At 38.1% G+C, this 24,418-nt stretch overlaps 1 protein-coding gene across 1 annotated transcript in view; it reads left to right on the top strand.

Moving 5' to 3' along the window:
• Window positions 1-23,539, top strand: part of FAM162A (family with sequence similarity 162 member A) — a 31,472-nt gene extending 7,933 nt beyond the window's left edge. Inside the window, exons 2-3 of the mRNA XM_082459503.1 lie at window positions 20,822-20,944; window positions 23,389-23,539. Coding sequence (XP_082315629.1) covers window positions 20,822-20,944; window positions 23,389-23,501 — 236 coding nt within the window. The 3' untranslated portion in view covers window positions 23,502-23,539. The remainder of the gene's footprint in view (window positions 1-20,821; window positions 20,945-23,388) is intronic.
• The last annotated feature ends 879 nt before the right edge of the window (window positions 23,540-24,418 follow it).

Here is a 24,418-nt window from a genome sequence, read left to right as displayed (position 1 = left end):
TACTCCACAGGGATTCCAAGCTTTCAGTGTAATGAGTTACATATTGATATGCAGAAGTTAGAAATAAAGCAGAGCTCCTTTTCAGTGAATTGCTGTTGAAAAGAGGGATTTTTTTTTTTTTTCTGTAGGTAGACTATTTATTCAAGAGCAATATTAAAGATCAACATCTTGAGCAAAAATTTTGGTCAGAGATAGTTCTGAAATGAGACAGTAAAATATAACCTTAAATACAGACAAAAGCAGATCTTCTTAAATCTCATTAGAATCTTATTTATAGGATAGATTATAGGAATAGACCAGTGTATCTGACCTTTATAGCAAAACATGTCATATTTAAAATAAAGTACTGAAAAATTGTTTAGAAAATACATAAGGTAAGGAGTAATATTTTGCAGGAAGTAACCTAATTTTGGAATAAGAACATGTTTATTTCCGCAGTGAAATTTTAGTAACTCATCTTTTATAAGAGCATTTTTTTTTATTGGTTTATGGTTGATTTACAATGTGTTAGTTTCAGGTATACAGCAAAAGTGATTCAATTGTACATATTTATATTCTTTTTCATATTCTTTTCCATTGTAGGTTATTACAAGATATTGAATATAGTTCCCTGTGCTATACAGTAGGTCCTTGCTATTTCTCTATTTTATATATAATAGTGTGTATCTGTTAATCCCAAACTCCTGATTTATCCCTTCTCCACCCTTTTTCCTTTGTAACCATAAGTTTGTTTTCTATGTCTGTGAGTCTGTTTCTGTTTTGTGAATAAATTCATTTGTATCATTTTTTAGATTCCACATATAAGTGATTTAATATGATATTTGTCTTTCTTTGTCTGATTTACTTCACTTAATATGATAATCTCTAAGTCGATCCATATTGCTGCAAGTGGCATTATTTCATCGAAAAGAGGGATTTTGAATGCAGCCAGAGACATAGGTATTTAGCTCTGCAGGTGTTCCCTGGTCATTCATGTAGCCTATGTTTAACAGCGACTCTAGCTGGTTGTGCTAAAAAGCAGCAATTCTCAAACATGGCAGCAATTAGAATCACTTAGAAAATCTTTCTAAAAAATACTAATGCCAGAGTCCTCGTCACAGAAATTGGGATTTAATTGGTCTGGGATGGCCCTGTGTGTTGGGTTTTTGTTTTTCTGTGGTGATTCCAGTATGCAGAGTTCGAAGTCCATCTTTTTAGAGTAGTGCTTCTCAAACTTTAGTATGCATAAGCATCATGTGAAGGGCTTGCAAATACATTTTTCTAGTCCTCACCCCAGGAGATTCCGAAGGTTTGGGGTGGGGTCTGAGAATTAGCATTTCCAGGAAGCTCCCAGCTGAGGCCGAATAGCACTGTTCTAGACTTCAGAGTGTGTGGTATTGGTTTTCCTGTGTCTGGCACACAGTGTGTACTCATCAGCTATTGAATGAATGTGGCTATTTGATTCTTGAAATTTAATGTTCATATGAATCAGTTGGATATCTCATTAAAAATACAGATTCAAATTCTGTAGGTCTGGGGTGGGAGCTGAAAGTCTGCATTTCTAACAAGCTCACAGGTGATGGCAACAACATTTGAGAATAGCAAGGTGTAACAAGATATATATCATGTGTAATTTTCTCATCTCATTTCCACCAAGGTGCACTAGGCAGATGACTTTCACCTGCACATCGTTGGCCTGCCCTGAATTGGGCACATTTCCTACTATACCCCATTTCTTTCCTTTTCTATCCCATTACAAAAACATATTGGAGTACAAATGAGTGAGAGTGACATTTTTATAGAGATAACATCAAATCCTCTCCAATTTTTAAAATATTAAATATCAAGTAAATATAAAAATTTAATAAACTATGTATAAAGTAAAAAAAATAAGATGTAATTAATACACATGTTTAAAAATATTCTTATTTAGAATAATTTTAATTTACAGAAAAGTCGCAACGATAGTACAGAGTTCTGTGTACCCCTCACCCAGTTAACTCTAATGTTATCGTGTTACATAACCCACAGTACATTTGTCAATACTAAGAAATTAACATTGATACTTTGCTATCAACTAAAGGACAAACGTCATTTAGTTCTCTACAGTTATTCTACTGATGTCCATTTTGTGTTCCAGGATCCAATCCAGGATACCACATTGCATTTAGTTGTCATGTCTCCTTAGTCTTTGCTGATCTGTGATGGTTTCATATTCTTTGATTTTCATGATCTTGACAATTTTGAGGAATACTGGTCAGATATTTTGTAGGATGTCCCTCAATTAGGTTTTGTTTGATGCTTTCTCATGGTAAGACTAGGGTTATGGGTTTAGGGGAAGAATAAATAGCACAGAGGTAAAGTGCCCTTCTCATCATGTCATATTAGACAGTATATAATATCCACATGATTTATTACTGGGCTCATTTTATTTTTTATTGATGGACTCATATTTTTTACCTTGTTATAATCTATTACTCTTATTTATTTTATTGCTTAAATTATTCCAGTTTAGGCTTTATCAGATCAGCTTCTTTGTCCCTTTACAGGCCCTCATCATTTTGTTTTTTGGACACTTCCTTACTTTCTGGCACTACAGGATGGATATTCCAGACTCATCTTGTATTTTCTCTGCCCCAACATAGAATCAGCCAGTTTTCTCCAAGGAGCCCTTGTTCCTTTCATTGGATAATGGTATTTAGACACCAGGATCTGGCAATGAGTGTGCTTGTTGCTACTCAAGTGTCACTGATTGCAGGCCTTCCCAGTGGGTAGAGCTGGAAAATACATGTGTGTATACTAAACCATGTGTATACACATAATTATGTCTCTGTCTCATATCATCTCTCTATATGTATACACACATGTATATATAGAAAACTAAAGGTGCTCATACTGAGTTTTCTGACTCTGACCCAGCACCACATTCATTCTAGCCTTCCACCCTTGCTTTTGGAACTTCTTTCTTTGACAATGAGAAACCTGGCTCTCATTATCTACCATTTAGTTACTTACTTGTTCAATCCTAGTATATACTTATAAAGTAGTTTCAGAATTGTTAACCAATACTCCTGTAAGAAACAAATTTGCCAACTAAAGTACATTTCTCTTTGTCTTTAGTCTTAACAGTTTCCAGTCAAAACAATATTTTCCGAAGTTACTTATGTCAGCTCCTTTTTTCCCACCTTGAAGGTTATAAGATTAGATCACACGTTTCTAATACAATTAGATACATTTGTCACAGTCTGCTTTCCATCCTGGGAATCATCCAACATCCTGGTTGATATTTTAAAATTTGCATATATTAAAGCTCTCTGTGATGTAGTTTTAGGGGTTTTGACAAATGCCATGATTTTATTTTTAAGCAGATCATTGACAGACTTCATAACTAGCAATATACGTGCAACAAACCTGGCAGCTGATCTTCACACAGGTTAAGAAACACTAACTTAGATGATCTTCTAAAACCTCTTCACCAGCATTCATTGAACCTTCATTTATCATCACTGGTTCCCAGAGATTGGTCATGTTCCAGGTAACATCACTGATGATATCCAGGAGAGTCTTGAATGATTCTGAGAAAAAAAGCATCCCCACCACTCTGCACTGTCCATCATGTGTTGGAAAGAATGGGAAGGAAGGGACAACAGGGCAGAAGGCAGTACTTGAATCAGCCTCGAGACTGACCCAGTAGAGCCTCCAGCCAGCAGTAATAACTCTAAGGCACAGATTTACAAATTGTGAACCCCCAGACCAACAGTACCGGCATCACCTGGGAAATTGTTGGAAATGCAAATTCTCAGGCTCCACCTATACTTACTGAATCAGAACCTCTGGAAATGGGGTCCACTAGTGTGTGTTATGAGTCCTTTGGGTGACTCTCTTGCATACTAGAGCTTAAGGACTTCTACTCTTAAGATTAACTAGCCATTTGCCAGTCAGAGCCTTACGGGCACAGTGAGGCTTCGTCTTGACTTCTTGCTAAGGCTTTGGGGACACGGAACTGGTCAGCCAGGGACAGGCTGCAAGTGTAGCCAGAGGGTTTAACCCTCTGGGTTTAACAGCCCTTTAAGGGCTGTTTTTCTGTTTGTTTTTAATTGTTCCACCAGAGGATGGAAAATTTTTGGCTTGGATGTCTGGGGCAATATATTCTATCTCTCTGAGTTAGAAAAGTGGTCTTAATAATGATACTAAAACTTTTTTATGCTTTAATTTTTTTGTAATTGCAAAATAAAGACCGAAATCACATCAAGACTTCATATATATATATATATTTTTAGTGATGTCGGGTTTTTTAATTATTTTTTACAATGGTCTGTTATTTCTAATGTGTATAATATCATGTTTGTTTATGTTTTAATAACCATTTATACCTTAAGGAGGTACAAATTCCTGGCCTCCAGTATGAAGTTGTAGTAAGAAAAAGTTGGGAGATATTTTCTGATCTAGGTAAACCTCTCATGCCTTTAAGTCCCTATTCTTCACCTCCACCCCCAGGTATGTCTGTGACTTCAAGTACTACTTCTCTTTTCATTATTCCTCTGTTCTAGCCATGCTGGCCTCCTCTTTGTGTCCCTTAGGGCCTTTGCACTTACTGTTGTTTCTGACTGAAATACCCTTCCACCAGATACCTGCATACTAGCCCCCTCACTTCCTTCAAAAGTAGCATTCTCAAAGAGAACTTCTACTTCCCTATCTAAAATTTCACACACACACCACATTCCAAGCACGGAAACACTTTGACTCCCCATTGTTTATTTTTTCTCTCTGGAATTTACTATCTAACTATATATATACATATATATATATGTATATATATATATTTTTTTTTTCCCCCTTCCTCTAGTAGAATGTAAGTTCAGCTGGCATAGATTTTTATCTGTTTTTTATACTGCCTGGAACAGTACCTGACAAGTATTATTTGTTGAATGAATGAATATCTCCAAACGTGCATTTGTATGACTGACAGTAAGTAGGTGTACATGGTAACATTTTTGCTTTATCATTATTACCCGAACTGAGCTGAGAGGCAACTTGTCTTTTATTCTCCTAAACTGCCTCTGTTCTAATTAAGAGGGATGGGGAAGGACAGTACCTAAGGAGATAATTATTGATTCTTTTTCTGTTTCCTCTTTAGACAGTAGAGCTCACTGCCAGTTAACTTTGTTGCTTTCTGTCTCAGCACCTGCCAGAAGGCAATGGGACAGGATGGTGTGAGATGGGGATTTATAGGTAACATTAAACCAGTGGTTCTCTGGGGAAGATGAAAAAGTCGAGATGGTTGGTGGTGATGGTGGCACAACAATGTGAATGTACTTAATGCTGCAGCCCTGTACACTTAAAAATGGTTAGAATGGTAAATTTTGTGTTATATGTATTTTGCCACAGTTTTTTTTAAAAAACCCCAAAACACAGTGGTTCTCAAAGTGTAGTTTCAAACCAGCAGTAGCAGCTTCACCTAAGATCTTGTTAGAAATGCAGATTCCCAACCTTCAACCCAGAATTGTTGATTCCAAAACTGAAGGTAGGTGTGCCTAGTGATTTGCATTTTAACAAGCCATTCAGGTGGTTCTGATGCATACTGAAGTTTGAGAGTCACAGCATTGAATAATTGTTTTAATCCTTAGAGCTATGGAAAACTTTTGAAGAGGTTCATAGAATTTCTTCATGCTCTGATAACTGTATAAAATTACCTTGATCAGAAATTCTGACCACCTTAGGGGTAAAATTGAAGTGCTCTGGAAATGTTTTGAGGATTAGTGCTTTAAGTAATGTTTCAAGAAACAAACTCAACGCTTAGAGAGTGCCTGCTGTGTTTCAAGCATCTTGCCAAATGCTCTCACACTTGTTTTCCATTTAACCCTCAAATCAGCCCTGGTGAAGTAAATACTACATTACCTATTATACATTTAAAACAAGCCGAGATCAGTTATAATTTATCTACTTTTCTTACAGTGTATACTTACTGTCACTAGGTGACACTGGTGGTATGGTTACTCAGACCCAGGCAAAGCTTTCTGGGACTACCTGCCTAGAAAACTGAAATAAATGAGGCCTTTTATGAAAGAAATCAGACTGCAGACAACCACAAATCTTGATACAAGTAGAGGTTCTAACTTAAGGTATGTCCGAGTTAGGACCTCTGAAAATTCACTCCTATAAAAAGCGATGGAAACATTACCATAAAGTCTTAAAATCAACTTTTTCAGAACTCTAGGAAATAACCAGAGGCTTGTGACAGTCTGTGTAGCATTTGTCGAAGAAAAGGACTTACTCATGGTAAGAGCAGCAAGGCTAATGGAGTTTTAACTGATTCCTGTCTCCTCTTGGCTTCACAGTAGCCTTGAAAACTAATACCTCAAAACTGCAGTAGCTCTAAAAACCTAGCAGACACTGAAGAAGGCAGAATGGATTTGGAGCTCCCCCAAACCCCTAGCCCCAGAGAACTGTTACTATTTGGACTGTGTGGCAGTGCCATGGAAATGCTCACTCACAGGGCTTGCCATTTTTTTTTTAACCTGACTCAGGGCTAATACAATGTGAACAGCTTCTTTCTCACCCACCCCAGAGCATGCCCCCAAATGCACACATAGCCTTCCAGCAAAGGCTGGCAAACTTATTGGTGCAAGGCATTTAAGGAAGTCTCTGTCCAGTTATTAGTGGACTACTAAGCTAACATAGAACATAGACTTCTGTGGCAAAACACAACAAAGAATATTGGGGAATACAGAGCACTGGAAATAGAATTGAGAGTCTGGAAATAAACCCTCATATTTATGGACAAACGATTTTCTATATTGTGTCAAAACAATTCAACAGGGGAAAAAATAGTCTTTTCAACAAATGATGCTGGGAGAATTGAATATCCATATGCAAAAAAATGAAGTTGGATTCCTTCCACACATAATATACCAATATTAACTGAAAATGGATGACAGACCTAAATGTTAAAGCTAAAACCGTAACGTTCTTAGAAGATAACATAGGAGTAAACCTTTGTAACCTTGTATATGACACCAAAAGCTCAAGCAACAGAAGAAAAAATGGATAAGTTGGACTTCATCAAAACTAAAAATTTATATATTTAAAGGACATCATCAGGGACTTCCCTAGTGGCACAGTGGTTAAGAATCCACCTGCCAATGCAGGGGACACAGGTTCAAGCCCTGGTCCAGGGAGATCCCACATGCCGTGGAGCAACTAAGCCCGTGCACCACAGCTACTGAGCCTGCGCTCTAGAGCCCGTGAGCCACAACTACTGAGCCTGCATGCTGCAACTACTGAAGCCCGCGTGCCTAGAGCCTGTGCTCTGCAACAAGAGAAGCCACTGCAACAAGAAGCCTGCACACCGCAACGAAGAGTAACCCCTGCTCATCGCAACTAAGAAAGCCTGCACGCAGCAACAAAGACCCAACACAGCCAAAAATAAATAAATAAATAAATTTATAAAAATAAATAAATAAGGGACATCATCAGGACTTCCCTGGTGGTCCAGTGGGTGACTCCACGCTCCCAATGCAGGGGGCCCAGGTTCCATGCCTGGTTGGGGAACTAGATCCCACATGCATGCCACAACTAAGAAGCCCACGTGGGCTTCCCTGGTGGCGCAGTGGTTGAGAATCTGCCTGCCAATGCAGGGGACACAGGTTCGAGCCCTGGCCTGGGAAGATCCCACATGCTGCGGAGCAACTGGGCCCGTGAGCCACAATTACTGAGCCTGCGCGTCTGGAGCCTGTGCTCTGCAACAAGTGAGGCCGCGATAGTGAGAGCCCCGCGCACCGCAATGAAGAGTGGCCCCCGCTCGCCGCAACTAGAGAAAGCCCTCGCACAGAAATGAAGACCCAACACAGCCATAAATAAAAAATAAAACTATTTTAAAAAAAAAAAAAAAAAAAAAAAAAAAAAAAAAAAAAAAAAAAAAAGAAGCCCACGTGCTGCAACAAGAACCAGCACAGTCAAAAATAAATAAATAAATATTTTTTAAAAATAAAGGATATCATCAACATCATGAAAAGACAACCTGCGAAATGGAGAAAATATTTACAAATCGTATATCAGACAAGGAACTTGTATCTAGAATATATAAGAATGCTTATAACCCAATAACAAAAAGACAACCAAGTTAAGAAATGAACAAAGAAGCTGAGTGAACATTTCTCCAGAGAAGATATACAAAGAGCCAGTAAACATGTGAAAATATCCTCATCCTCTTTACCCAGTAGGGAAATGCAAATCAAGACTATGTTGGGAAGGAAGAAATTTTCCTCTACCCTTCTCGGTTCTTGTGGCTGGTCTAATTAAGTTGACATGAGGCATAATGAGTTGACATTAACTAACATGTATACATGAGAGAGACCCTGGAAAACTGAGTAATTTGCTGAAATGGCTGAAACCCTCACCTTAAATACCATCGTCAGGTAAAGACAAAGAGGATGTTGGAAGTAGGGGTTTGAGACTTCAAAGGGGAGGAAGGCAATTGACATGGAGATGGAATAGCAAATGTTTGGTAAATAAATGTTTGCTGGGCCTTGCAGAGACAATGGGACACAGGGTGGACTCTGATGTCCAGGCTGTTTCCACCACCACACTTAGCCCATATTCTTTACAGATATCTCTGATGATAGCTCTCTTCCTGGAATAGACCCTCTATCTAAATTTTTTTTAGGAAATTAGGGGAAGGTTAAAGTTTCTTCCTGAGTCTTCTGGGCCTTGATTGTTTTCAGCTAAAATAATCCACATGCCAAAGAAGACATTTTTGGGGTGGCAAATTTCGCTTCTCTATGACCACAGTGAGCTACCATGTCACACCCACTAGGGTGGCTTTTTAACTAACAATAACAAAAAAACAAGGCAGGATGTAGAGAGATTGGACCCCTCATACATTGCTGATGGAAATGTAAAATGTAAACACTTGGAAAAGAGTCTGGAAGTTTCTCAAACAAGTAATTCTGTGGAGTTGCCATATGACCCAGTACTTTCACCTCTTAGTATATGCCCCAAAGAAATGAAAATAGATGTTCACTCAAAAACTTGTACACAAATGTCCATATCAGCGTTATTCATAATAGCCAAAAAGTGAAAACCACTTAAATGTCCATCAACTGACTAATGTGTAAACAAAATTTTGGATATCCATGAAATGGGATAAAGTTTGTCAGTTAAAAAAATCAAGTACTGAGGACTTCCCTGGTGGTCCAGTGGTTAAGAATCCGCCTTCCGATGCAGGGAATGCGGGTTCAATTCCTGGTCGGGGAACTAAGATCCCATATGCCGTGGGGCAACTAAGCCCATGCCCCGCAACTACTGAGCCTGTGTGCTCTAGAGCCTGTGCGCCACAACTAGAGAGAAGCACGTGTGCCACAACCAGAGAGAAGCACATACGCCACAATGAAAGATCCTGCATGCTGCAATGAAGATACCACATGCGGAAACTAAGACCAGACACAGCCAAATAAATAAATAAATACTTTTAAAAAATCAAGTACTGATAAATGCTACAACATGGACAAACTTTGAAAACATGCTAAGTGAAAGAAGCCAGTTAAAAAGGCCACATATTGTGTGATTTCATTTATATAAAATGTCCAGGGCTTCCCTGGTGGCGCAGTGGTTGAGAATCTGCCTGCCAATGCAGGGGATACGGGTTCGAGCCCTGGTCTGGGAAGATCCCACATGCCGCAGAGCAACTGGGCCCGTGAGCCACAACTACTGAGCCTGCATGTCTGGAGCCTGTGCTCCGCAGCAAGAGAGGCCGTGACAGTGAGAGGCCTGCGCACCGTGATGAGGAGTGGCCCCCCGCTTGCCGCAACTAGAGAAAGCCCTCCCACAGAAACGAAGACCCAACACAGCCAAAAATAAATAAATAAATTAATTAATTAAAAAAAAAAAAGTCCAGAATATGCAAATCAATAGAGACAGAAAACAGATTAGTGCTTTTCTAGGGCTGGAAGGAGGAAGAAATAGGGAGTGACTGCTAATGGATTCAGAGTTTCTTTCTGGAATGATGAAAATCTTGTGGAATTAAATACTGTAGTAGTGATCAGTACATAACTTTGTGTATGTAGAAAAAACTACTGAATTGTACACTTTATTTTTTATTTAGTATATATATTTAAAATTATTTTATATTGGAGTATAGTTGATTTACAATGTTGGGTTCGTTTCAGGTATACAGCAAAATGATTCAGTTATACATATACATACATCTGTTCTTTATCAGATTCTTTTCCCATTTAGGTTATTACAGAATATTGAGGAGAGTTCCTTGTGCTATACAATAGGTCCTTGTTGATTATCTATTTTATATATAGTAGTGTGTATATGTTAATCCCAAACTCCTAATTTATCCCTCCCCTCCACCTTTCCCCTTTCGTAACCATAAGTTTGTTTTCTAAGTCTGTGATGCTATTCCTGTTTCGTAAACAAGTTCGTTTGTATCATTTCTTTCCATTCCACATCTAAGTGATATCATATGATATTTGTCTTTCTCTGTTTGACTTACTTCACATAGTATGATAATCTCTAGGTCCAGCCATGTTGTAGCAAACGGCATTACTTCATTTTTTTTTATGGCTAATATTCCATTGTGTATATATACCACTTCTTCTTTATCCATTCATCTGTCATTGGACATTTAGGTTTCTTCCATGTGTTGGCTATTGTAAATGGTGCTGCATTGAACATTGGGACGCATGTATCTTTTCAAATTGTGCTTTTTCTCTGTATATGCCCAGAAGTGGGATATGTGGATCACACGGTAGCTCTATTTTTACTTTTTAAAGGAACCTCCATACCTTTCTCCATAGTGGTTGTACCAATTTACATTCCCACCAGCAGTGTAGGAGGCTTCCCTTTTCTCCACACCCTCTCCAGCATTTATTGTTTGTAGACTTTTTGATGATGGCCATTCTGACTGGTGTGAGGTGATACCTCATTGGAGTTTGGATTTGCATTTCTCTAATAATTAGCTATGTTGAGCATCTTTTTATGTGCTTTTTGGCCATCTGTATGTCTTCTTGGAGAAATGTCTATTTAGGTCTTCTGCCCAGTTTTTGATTGGGTTGTTTGTTTTTCTGGTACGGTAAGTCCCCTACATACGAATCTTCAAGTTGCGAGCTTTCAAAGATACAAACGTGCGTTCTCATGTACAGTCACATAAGTTACTTCATGTGTCTGGCATTCATTGTCATGTGCGTGCATCCTGTACAAGAGGTTGTGCTTTTGTGTACTGTACAGTACTGTATAGAGTACAGTAGTACAGTATCTTTATTTCAAGCTAGATCTGCAAGAGAATGACTTCATTGAACTCCTTGCTATGCAACACGAGGAGCTTACTAATGAGACCTGATGGAATTGGAGGCCGAGAGAAAGTACGAAGAGAGACAAGAGGAAGAAGAAGTAACTGAAGAACCGAAGAGATTCATGATGCAGGAAATGACAAGGGGATTTTCTTTATTTGAGGAGGCACAGGACCCGAATGTAGAATGGTACAGAAAGGTTGCAGCAGCTATTCAGAATGCAGTCCAGTGCTACTGTGCCATCTATGACAACAAAAGAAGAGCTACTACCCAGACATCACTGGATCGTTTTTTCAAGAGGGTAGATAGAATTGAATCCAGCAAGGAACCAGAACCTGTGCCATCAATGTCAGGTGTGAGTGAAATTGCAACTTGCCCTGTCTCCTATTGCTGATGACCTTTCAGCTCTACCATCTCCCACCTCCTCTCCCTCCTCTAGTCAGTAAGTCTTCTTGCCTTTTCACTTGATGCCAGCCCGTGTATGCCAGCTGTTGTACTGTACTACTCTACTTTTCAAGGTACTGTACTGTGAGATTAAAAATGATTTCTTTATTTTTTGTGTTTGTTTTTTATGTATTATTTGTATGAAAAGTATTATAAACCTTCTACAGTACAGTACTATATAGCCAATTGTGTTAGTTGGGTATCTAGGCTAACTTTGTTGGACTTACAAACAAATTGGACTTACGAATGCGCTCTTGGAATGGAACTCGTTCGTATGTAGGGAACTTACTGTATTGAGCTGCATGAGCTATTTGTATATTTTGGAGATTAATCCCTTGTCGGTTGCATTGTTTGCAGATATTTTCTCCTGTTCTGTGGGTTGTCTTTTCATTTTGTTTATGGTTTCCTTTGCTGTGCAAAGCTTATAAGTTTAATTAGGTCCCATTTGTTTATTATTGTTTTTATTTTCATTACTCTAGGAGGTGAATCCAAAAAGATATTGCCGCGATTTACGTCAAAGAGTGTTCTGCCTATGTTTTCCTCTAAGAGTTCTATAGTATCCAGTTTTACATTTAGGTCTTTAATCTATTTTGAGTTTATTTTTGTGTATGGTGTTAGGGAATGTTCTCATTTCATTCTTTTACATGTAGCTGTCCCAGCACCACTTATTGAAGAGACTGTCTTTTCTCCGTTGTATATTCTTGCCTCTTCTGTCATAGATTAATTGACCATAGGTGCATGGGTTTACTTCTGGGCTTTCTGTCCTGTTCCTTGATCTATATTTCTGTTTTTAGGCCAGTACCATATTGTTTTAATTACTGTAACTTTGTAGTACAGTCTGAAGTCAGGGAACCTGATTCCTCCAGCTCCATTTTTCTTTCTTAAGATTGCTTTGGCTATTTGGGGTCTTTTGTGTTTCCATACAAATTTAAAAACTTTTTGTTCTAGTTCTGTGAAAAATGCCATTGGTAATTTGAAACGGATTGCATTGAATCTTTAGATTGCCTTGGGTACTATAGACATTTTGACAACATTGATTCTTCCAATCCAAGAACGTGGTATATCTTTCCATCTGTTTGTGTCATCTTTGATTTTTTTCATGGGTGCCTTATAATTTTTGGAGTATAGGTCTTTTGCCTCCTTAGGTAGGTCTATTCCTAGGTATTTTATTCTTTTTGATGCAATGGTAAATGAGATTGTTTCCTTAATTTCTCTTTCATTGTTAGTCTATAGAAATGCAACAGATTTCTGCGTATTAATTTTGTATCCTGCAACTTTACCAAATTCATTGATGAGCTCTAGTAGTTTTCTGGTAGCATCTTTAGGATTTTTTATGTATAGTATCTTATCATCTGCAAACAGTGACGATTTTATTTCTTCCTTCCAATTTGGATTCCTTTTATTTCTTCTTCTTCTCTGATTGCTGTGGCTAGGACTTCCAAAACTATGTTGAATAAAAGTAGCTAGAGTGGACATCCTTGCCTTGTTCCTGATCTTAGAGAGAAGGCTTGCAGCTTTTCTCTGTTGGGTATGATGTTTGCTGTGGGTTTGTTGTATATGGCCTTTATTATGTTGAGGTAGGTTCCCTCTATGCCCACTTTCTGGAGAGTTTTTATCGTAAACTGGTGTTGAATTTTGTCAAAAGCTTTTTCTGCATCTATAGAGATGATCATATGGTTTTTATTCTTCAGTTTGTTAATGTGGTGTATCACACTGATTGATTTGTGGATACTGAAAAATCCTTGCATCCCTGGGATAAATCCCATTTGAACATGGCATATGATCCTTTTAATGTATTGTTGGATTTGGTTTGGTGGTATTTTGTTGAGGATTTTTGCATGTATGTTCATCAGGGATATTGGCCTGTAATTTTCTTTTTTGGGTGATATCTTTGTCTGTTTTTGGTATCAGGGTGATGGTGGCCTTATAGAATGAGTTTGGGAGTGTTCCTTCCTCTGCAATTTTTTGGAATAGTTTCAGAAGAATAGGTGTTAACTCTTCTGTAAATGTTTGGTAGAATTTGCCTGTGAAGCCATCTGGTCCTGGACTTTTCGTTTGTTGGAATTTTTAAATCACAGTTTCAATTTCAGTACTTGTGATTGGTCTGTTCATATTTTCTATTTCTTCCTGGTTTAGTCTTAGGAGACTGTACCTTTCTAAGAATTTGTCCATTTCTTCTAGGTTGTCCATTTTATTGGCATATAGTTGCTTGTAGTAGTCTCTTATGATCCTTTGTATTTCTGTGGATTCAGTTGTAACTTCTCCTTTTTCATTTCTAATTTTATTAATTTGAGCCCTCTTCTTTTTTTTTCTTGATGAGTCTGGCTAAAGGTTTATCAATTTTGTTTATCTTTTCAAAGAATCAGCTTTCAGTTTCATTGATCTTTGCTATTTTTTTTTTGGTTCTATTTCATTTGTTTCTGCTCTGATCTTTATGATTTCTTTCTTTCTACTAACTTTGGGCTTTGTTTGGTCTTCTTTCTGTAGTTGCTTTAGGTGTAAGGTTAGGCTGTTTATTTGAGATTTTTCTTGTTTCCTGAGGAAAGCTTATATTGCTATAAACTTCCCTCTTAGAACTGCTTTTGCTGAATCCCATAGGTTTTGAATTGTTGTGTTTTCATTTTCATTTGTCTCTAGGTATTTTCTGATTTCCTCTTTGATTTCTTCAGTGATCCATTGGTTGTTTAGTAGAATATTGTTTAGCCTTCATGTGTTTGTGTTTTTTGTAGTTTTTTTCTTTTAGTTGATTTCTAGTCTCATAGTGTTGTGGTTGGAAAAGATGCTTGATATGATTTCAATTTTCTTAAATTTACTGAGGCTTGCATTGTGGCCCAACATGTGATCTATCCTGGAGAATGTTTCATGTCCACTTGAGAAGAGTGTGTATTCTGCTGGTTTCAGATGGAATGCTCTACATGTAACAAGTAATTCCATTTGGTCTAATGTGTCATTTAAGATCTGTGTTTCCTTATTGATTTTCTGTCTGGATGATCTGTCCAGTGATGTAAGTGGGGTGTTAAAGTCCCTTATTATTATTGTTATTGTGTTACTGTTGATTTCTCCTTTTATATCTGTTAATATTCGCCTTGTATATTGAGGTACTTCTATGTTGTGTGCATATATATTTACAATTGTTATATCTTCTTCTTGGATTGATCCCTTGATTATTATATAGTGTCCTTCTTTGTCTCTTGTAACAGTCTTTATTTGAAAGTCTCTTTTGTCTGATATGAATATTGCTACTCCAGCTTTCTTTTGATTCCATTTGCATGGAATACCTTTTTCCATCCCCTCACTTTCAGTCTGTATGTGTCCCTAGATCTGAAGTGGGTCTCTTGTAGACAGCATATATACAGGTCTTGTTTTTGTATCCATTCAGCCAGTCTATGTCTTTTGTTTGGATCATTTAATTTGTTTACATTTAAGATAATTGTCAACATATATGTTCTTATTGCCATTTTGTTAATTGTTTTGGGTTTGTTTTTGTAGGTGTTTTCTCTTCCCTTTCTCTTTTGTTCTGTTCTCTAGTGATTTGATGACTAACGTTAGTGTTGTGTTTGGATTCCTTTTCTTTTTTGTGTGTGTATCTATTGTAGATTTTCAGTTTGCAGTTACCATGAGGTTTTGATGTAGCAGTCTCTCTCTCTCTTCTTCTCTCCCTCTCTGCCCCCCTCTATCTCTCTATCTCTCTCTCTCTCTATATATATATATATACACACACACACACACACATATATATATATATATATATATATATATATATATATATATATATATATATATGAATGATTGTTTTAAGTTGCTGGTCTCTGAATTTCAAATGCATTTCCAATACCCTGCATTTTTTATACTCTCCTCTTCTATAGATTGCTGGTTTTGATATCATATTTGTGTGTGGATGATTTCCTACCTTTACTGTATGTTTGCCTCTACTGGTGAGCTTTCCCGTTGGTAATTTTCTTGCTTCTAGATGTGAGCTTTTCTGCTGAGAAGTTCCTTTAGCATTTGTCATAAAGCTGGTCTGGTGGTGCTGAATTCTCTTAGATTTTGCTTGTCTGTAAAGCTTTTGATTTCTCCATCAAATCTGAATGAGAGCCTTGATAGGTAGAGTATTCTTGGTTGTAGGTTTTTCCCCTTTCATCACTTTAAATATATCATCACTCCCTTCTGGCCTGCAGAGTTTCTGCTGAAAAATCAGTTGATAACCTTACAGGAGTTCCCTTATATATTATTTGTTGCCTTTCCCTTGTTGCTTTTAATATTTTCTCTTTGTCTTTAATTTTTGTCAGTTTGCTTACTATGTTTCTCAGCATGTTCCTCCTTGGGTTTAATCCTGTATGGGATTCTCTGCACTTACTGGACTTCGATGACTGTTTCCTTTCCCATGTTAGGGAATTTTTCAGCTATTATCTCTTCAAATATTTTCTCAGGCCCTTTCTCTCTCTCTTCTTCTTGGACTCCTATAATGCAAATGTTGGTGCGTTAAATGTTGTCCCAGAGGTCTCGTAAGCTGTCCTCATTTCTTTTCATTTTTTTTTTTTCTTTATTCTGTTTGGCAGCAGTGATTTCCACCTTTCTGTCTTCCAGCTCACTTATCCATTCTTCTGCCTCATTTATTCTGCTATTGATTTCTTTTAGTGTATTTTTCGTTTCAGTTATTGGATTGTTCATCTCTGTTTGTTCTTTGTATCTTCTAGCTCTTTGTTAAACATCTCTTGTATCTTCTCTGTCTGTGCCTCCATTCTTTTTCTGAGATCTTGGATCATCTTTGATATCATTACTCTGAATTCTTTTTCTGGAAGGTTGCCTATCTCCACTTCATTTTGTTGTTTTTCTGGGGTTTTATCTTGTTCCTTCATCTGGAATATATTCCTCTATTGTCTCATTTTGTCTAACTTTCTGTGATTGCAGTTTCCGTTCCGCAGGCTGCAGGGTTGTACTTCCTCTTGCTTCTGGTGTCTGCCCCTGGTGGGTGAGGCTGGTCTCAGAGGCTTGTGCAGGCTTCCTGGTGGGAGGGACTGATGCCTGCCTACTGGTGGGTGGAGCTGAGTCTTGTCCCTTGTTGGGCAGGCCTGTGTCAAGAGGTGTGTTTAGAGGTGGCCATGGGCTCAGGAAGATTTTAGGCAGCCTGTCTACCAATGGGTAGGGCTGTGTTCCCACCCTGTTAGTTGTTTGGCCCGAGGCATCCCAGCACTTGCACCTACAGACTGTTGGGTTGGGCCAGGTCTTGTTGTCTAAATGGTGGCCTCCAGGAGAGCTCACACCAATGAGTACTCCCTGGTATCTCTGCCACCAGTGTCCTTATCCCCACAGTAAGCCACAGCTGCCCCCCACCTCCACAGGAGACCCTCCAAGACCAACAGGTAGGTCTGGACCAGGCTCCTATGAAGTTACTGCCTTTTCCTGGGTCCTGGTGTGCACGAGACCTGTGTGCATCCTCTAAGAGTGGCATTTCTGTTTCCCCCAGTCCTGTGGAGTTCCTGCAATCAAGCCCTGCTGGCCTTCAAAGCCAAATGCTCTAGGGGCTCCTCCTCCTGATGCCAGACCCCCAGGCTGAGGAGCCTGGCCTGGGGCTCAGAACTCTCACTCCTGTGGGAGAACCTCTGCGTTATAATTATTTTCCAGTTTGTGGGTAACCGACCTGGTGGGTATGGGATATGATTGTATTGCAAATGCATTCCTCCTACCATCTTGTGGAGCTTCTTCTTTGTCTTTGGATGTAGAATATCTTTTTTGGTAGTTTCCAGTCTTTTTTGTCAATGGTTGTTCAGCAGTTATGTGTGATTTTAGTGTTTTCCTGAGAGGAGGTAAGCTCAGCTCCTTCTACTCTGCCACCATGTCTCCAATCCTCCTTTACTTTCAAACTGAGAGTTGTGGTGGATGAGCTTTTTGCCTTCCCCAGATGGTTGAAGCTTACAATTTTTGTTTTTGGAAACCCTACCACCTCCTTATTTCTATTATTATTTTTGCAAGAAAAGTATAAAGAGAGTTGGAGTGGAGGTGAGATTTGTGATCGAGAAAGCCCTGGACTCCCTTCTCCATCTTTCACCTCTTTCTCTCTGATTGGTTCCTGTCCAGCAGCAGATTGAAGCAGGAGATGATTCTGAATTTTACACTTTAAAAGGATGAATTTTTGATGTGGAATTATGTATCAATAAGTGTTGTTTTAAACATCTGTAGACATATACAAACATATGCCTATGAGAAGTCCACAGTGATATCTTTTAGATTGCTATGTTTAAAAGTTTTCTTAACAGCAAGAGAAAAAAAAGGCAAGGAAATTATGTTTCTCACCGACTATGGGAGGTCCAGTGCTATAATCACATTTTACTCCTCGTCCCTCTCTTGCCTCTCCTTATTGCTTCAAACTCTGAAGCTACAATGACACTCAATTAGGAGTTTGGAATTTCAAAGGTACACACTGTCCACTAACAAGTAGATTTTTAAAACTGCTTGAATTCTCCTGTGATGTTTTAAGCACAAAGCTGTGAGGGCACACTCTTTTTTTTTTTTTTTTAAGAATTTTTTTTTTTTTTTTTAAGGCATTGTTTACTTTGTTTATTTATTTATTTTTGGCTGTGTTGGGTCTTCGTTTCTCTGCTAGGGCTTTCTCTAGTTGTGGCAAGCGGGGGCCACTCTTCATCGCGGTGCACGGGCCTCTCACCATCGCAGCCCCTCCCGTTGCGGGGCACAGGCTCCAGACGCGCAGGCTCAGTAATTGTGGCTCACGGGCCTAGTTGCTCCGTGGCATGTGGGATCTTCCCAGACCAGGGCTTGAACCCGTGTCCCCTGCATTGGCAGGCAGATTCTCAACCACTGCGCCACCAGGGAAGCCCGAGGGCACACTCTTGTCGCATTAAAGGCAAGTCTTGGGCATGTTTTTCTTTGTCACCCAGAGCATCATGGAGGGCCAGGACCCTGGTCAGATTTATCACTGGTGCCTTTCCAGCTTTCTGTTCTGTTTCATTCTACTGCAGTGCTCCCTTTCTTCCATGTCCTAGGACCCTAGGGCTCTTTTGTGATCTTCTGACTGAATCTTATACCAGCCCTGCTCTCTCTTATACCGTGACACCCCCATACTCAGAATTATCCTGTTTTACCCTCACCAGAACTGTTCATGGCTGTCTCTGCTTTGAATTCTGATTAATTATTGACTGATTAAAAATATTCATGCTAACGCTGAAGGTGAAAATTTCTAAGTTCTTAAACAGGCATTCGTTTTAAGAAGGAATGTGTTTCTTAGGTTTGTTCACTGAAAAGGTCTGGAAACAGTGACAAACTCAGTAACAGTGAACCTCCCTCAGGCATCTCTAAGAACATTTTCTACTTAAAGGAACCAGAGCACTTTGGAGGAATGTCTGATTCCAAACCTGGGGCAGGAAGCATTTAAAATGAGTACAGAACATGTTAGAAAGTAAGGCAGCTATAAATGATTACTGGGCGCATGTTGAAAGGACCCAGGAGCCAATTAGAAAGGTCCCCAGTGACTAAAGATAGGAACATCTGGGCATTAAAAAGAAAAATAACTGGAATGGACTGGAGCACATCACATGTGTTAAATGCAAGAGTTCCTTATGTTACTTTTAAACAAAAGGGTACCTGTGGAGGTTGCAAGGAAACCAATTCATTAATTTGAAAACGCAAATAAAGGGAAAGAATCAAGCATTTATTCTACATTTCTTATATGACTTTTACCTCAGGATAACCAAATAGGTAAAGTAGAAAAAAATACTACCATCTTGCAACCCCTAATGAAACAGTCACCAATGTCTGCTTAAAACATTAGATGAAAGGTTGATGGAGAACTTTATAAGGATGAGTCACACTGATAGTATCTACTGCTCAATCTTAATATCACAAAAAGACAAAATCGATGTATACCTTAGGATGTCATACGGTAGGGTGTACACAGTACCACCTATGACATTTTCTTGCTAAAAATTCTAACCTGAATCTGATGAAACCTCAAAAATCTGTTTACAAGAAATAGGGGAATTAGAAGAATATGTTAAATAACACCATGGGGAGGCAATCAGCAAAACCTAAAACGAGGGAAATTCGGACTAATGATCTAGTTTCTTCAACAAATAAATGACAAGAAAAAAAGGAGGGAGACACCTATGCAGCATGCATCAACTGTATTCAGTGTGTGCACCTATTCAGAATAAATCCACTGTAAAAAAAATTGTAAGTCCATTGGAGAAACTGAATCATAATGTCATTTGATCATAATGTGCTGATATCAAAGGAATATTTTTTAGTTATGTTAATGGTATTCTGGATATGATTTTGAAAAGTTATTATTGTTTTGAGATAAATACTGAAGTGTTTATCGATGAAGTAATAGGTTGTTGGGGATTTGCTTTAAAATAATCCGGTTGGTGGGAGGGAGTGGGTGGAATTCAGATGACACGATATTGGCCATGTATTGATAATTGCTGAAACTGGGTGGTGAATACATAGTGATTTGTAATACTATTCTCTATAGGTGCTTAGAATTTAGACTTTAAAAATTAACTGCTTACATATACTGTATATGATAACGTAGTTTTATACATTTGTATGTATATAAATATATATATAGTTTTAAAATTATACATAAATTGTGACTGTATCTGAAGTTGATATCTAATTGGAGAATTATGTCTTGGAAGGAACAAGGCTTTCTAAAGAGCCCCTTGCTGGCCATTGCAGCCCCCTACCCAGAGTTTATCAGAACAGTATTGGCAACTTGGCATCTTGTTTTAGCACTTCTGGGAGGTTGCTGATCTTTACCTCAATGGCCAAGGGTCATAATCCATAATATTCCTACCAGAATCATTATTGTTATGATAAGACACACGTGAGAAGTGCTTTTATAAAACTTACAGCTGATAAAATGTTTATGTTGTAAATTCGTAATTTCCTAGTCAGCAAAACATGCATATTTTAAGATAGCACTAAGCATAGCACCTTAAATATAGTACATGTATCTTACATATAGAGTAGGGTATTCATTTTTAAGTGAGCTAATCTTTATAAATGAAATTGTATCTTGCAGGTATTTCTTATTTTGAGACATCAGATTTCCTTTCTCTGAAACATTTTTCTCTCTTTTCTAGGAAGTTATTTTAGGTTCTGTGAAAGAGATGCTTTCTCATCTTTAAGGCTTACCAGAAACTCTGATTTGAAGAGAATAAATGGATTTTGCAACAAACCCCAGGAAAGTCCAAAGCCTCCAACCCGTAAGTTTTTATTAGTCTTTCCAGTTATGGACTAGGCAGCTCCCAAAGACTAGAATAACTTGGAATCAAAAGAACCTAAAAGAGAGGTGGTCACAGGGGTCCCTATATCATACCCTATCATGTAGTTCAAGCCTCCCAAATTGTGCTTATATTAGCTGTGCTTACGTGTGGCGGTGGTTTCTTCATTTTTCTCGTTTGTCATTTTCATCTCTTGCCTTAGGGATTTGACTGGAGCTTTTTATAGGACGGTAGATGCACCAAAGTAAATAGTAGTCTAGAAATCATCTTTTAAGGAACCTCAAAGATGAACCAAATCAAAAAATGATGTTTTGGGTAAAATATAATTAGGACTACGCACTGGCTTGTACATTGACTTCAGCCATGTTTAGTCCTATCCCTAACTCCAAACCCTGTCATTGTCACCACTGTGGAAGAAGGAGCATAATATATAAACTGTAGGGTCCCAGGAACTATTTGCTTGTTGCTTCTTCATGGCAGTGCACTAGGGCCAGGCAGGTATTGGTGAGAGGAAAAGAATTATTCTCAAAGAATATTTATCAAGAGCTTCAGAATGTTTATACCCTTTGACCTGGTATTTCACTCCTGGGAATCTATCCTAAGGAATAATCCCTATATGCGGAAAAAGCTTTAAATGTAAAGATGTTCCCATTTATATATATATATATATATATATACATGGAAAATGAGAAATTAGTCTAAATGTTAAGTAATCTGGGAATGATTCATTATATATGTTAGATCTACTTGATGAGGTTGTGCAGCTGTTGGAAATGGGGCTTATAAATACCGCATACTGGCATGGAAAGTGTTTGTCATCATGTTAATGAACAAAGCAGGATACAAAATTTTATATTGTGCGTAAGCACAAGCATGGTACATATAGAAATTACATATATGTACATATGTATGGGGATAAGACTTAGGAAACACACCAAAATAAAAATATAGTGATCATGCTATGACAGGAGAATTAGGGGTGGTTTTTATATTTTTGTTTTCTCACATCTGTACTTTCTGAATTGTCTTTAATGAGTATATAGTACCTAAAATGGAAAAAAAAAAAAAAAAACTCTAAAGAAAGTTGTGCCAAGCGCAGGAATGGTTAAAAGATAAAATCACAGCAGTTCTATTTCTGTACTTCTAAACCTCTTTTCTTGACTTTGGTTCTTTATGGATTTTTTTCCAAGTGACCTTCCTGTTCCTTTTGCTGTTGCCTTCTGGTTAAGTGAAAGGTGCAGCTTAAGCAAAGGTGATGTGTATGTAGTCAAGGAGATGGTCTGTCTGCAAGAGAGATGTAGGCATTATACGGAAGTTGGATGAGATTATCTCCAAGGTCCTTTCTAACCCTGACATTCTGTGATTCCCTAGCTTTTTCTGCTCCTTGTCTTTAGTGACTTCCCCTTCCTTTGAAAGTCTCTCTTATAGTCTATGGTTCTACCTTTCTTGTTCATTTTCATCTTTGGCTGCTCCGTTTTCCTCTGCTGCCTCTTTCCCCTGTCTCCTTTCTGGGTCATGCCCCAAGGCTCAGCCCCTGGTCTTCTATGTTTCTCTGTCATCCTCACTGGCTCTCCCTTTGCACCAGTGGTTATCTCCACTCCCAACTTATTAATGAAACCTACTCAGATGGCATGAATTTAGAGTCAGTAGATCTAAAATGGCATTCATGCTTTTTCCTCTCCTGACTGGTTCTTTTCACAATCTCCTTATTTTGGTTAACAATACTGTTATTGTCTTACTCATCCAAGTTTGAGGTTCTTCATGAATCCTTCTTTGTCTTCATCTCCAAATTCTTTCAGTCATCATCAGATTGACTTTATTGTCTCTCTTCCTGCTGTTATAACTCTAGTTCAGACTATATCACCTCACCCTTGTATTGTAATACCTTGTATTATAATCTTCTGTTTGGACTTGTTACCCACTCTGTCCTATCCTTTTGCTTTCCATCCATTGTGCAGATTAAATTTTCTAAAATGTTAACTTCTTCCTTGCTTCAAAGTGTACAGTAGTTCTTGAATCAGGTCTAAAAAGCTTAGCCTGCCATTCAGGTTCTTTTATAATCTGATTTTACCTTACAGACTTTTTTTTAATTCTACTGAAGTCAAACAGGCTCCTCACTGTTCTCTTTTTAGTTCATCCTTCTCACCTTTATAACTTTGTTCATGGTGTTCTTTCAGCTTTCAATGGCTATGGTTTATATTGGGAAATAATGCTTTTATTTTACTTCAGTCCTCACAGAATTTTTGAATCTCATTTAAGAAATGAGCAACCTAAGAAATTCCATCCAAACAAAGCTCTAATTAGCTTGAGATTTCTCAATGATTCTGTTTAGTGAATAGCTAAAAAGCACAAATAGCATTTTTCTGTTGCTAAATTTGAGAGTCAGTCTCATATAAGTAAGATATCTTCTCTTGTTTTTCTCATAGACACTTATGGCCACAGAGTGCCATTGCATAAGCCTACGGATTGGGAGAAGAAGATCCTAATATGGTCAGGTCGCTTCAAAAAGGAAGATGAAATCCCAGAGACTGTCTCGTGAGTGCTGAATTTAGGGTTGTAAGCAGCTTTTATTTTTCAGTAGTCTATTTTAAAGGAAAAGCAGTTCTTCTGAGTCTGACTACTTAAAACCTTTCAACCAAATTTTAAAACAGTTTCCACTTCTCTAAATGTTTCCTCTTTGGCAAGTACCTGGAATAATAACAGTGCTGGAAAATCTGTGTGTTATCATTGATACCTTATGTAGTGCCTAGTGAAGAGCTGTTAGATACTCTGAAGTCAGCTGACTTGATCTCCTCTCCTAGCTACAGAAAGTGACTAAATTAGTTTTTCTTTCTTACATTTCATTGTTAGTGTATAGAAATGCAACAGATTTCTGCATATTAATTTTGTATCCTGCAAGTTTACTGAGTTCACTGATGAGCTCTAGTAGTTTTCTGGTGGCATCTTTAGGATTTTCTATGTATAGTTATCATGTCATCTGCAAACAGTGACAGTTTTACTTCTTCCTTTACAATTTGGATTCCTTTTATTTCTTTTTCTTCTCTCATTGCTTTGGCTAGGACTTCTAAAACTATGTTGACTAAAAGTGGCAAGAGTAGGCATTCTTATCTTGTTCCTGATCTTGGAATGCTTTCAGCTTTTCACTGTTGAGTATGATGTTAGCTGTGGGTTTTTCGTATATTGCCTTTATTATTTCGAGGTATGTTCCCTTTATGCCCAGTTTCTGGAGAGTTTTTATCATAAACTGATATTAAATTTTTTAATTTATTTATTTATTTATTTTTGGCTGCGTTGGTTCTTCATTGCTGTGCACGGGCTTTCTCTAGTTGTGGCGAGCAGGGGCTACTCTTCATTGCGGTGCATGGTCTTCTCATTGCAGTGGCTTCTCTTGTTGCGGAGCACAGGCTCTAGGCACGTGGGCTTCAGTAGTAGTGGTATGTGGGCTCAGTAATTGTG

This window comes from Balaenoptera physalus, assembly GCF_965194825.1.
Source record: "Balaenoptera physalus genome assembly, chromosome: 4".
In the NCBI taxonomy this organism is placed as follows: domain Eukaryota; kingdom Metazoa; phylum Chordata; class Mammalia; order Artiodactyla; family Balaenopteridae; genus Balaenoptera; species Balaenoptera physalus.
This window is presented reverse-complemented; position numbering and strand designations above follow the sequence as displayed.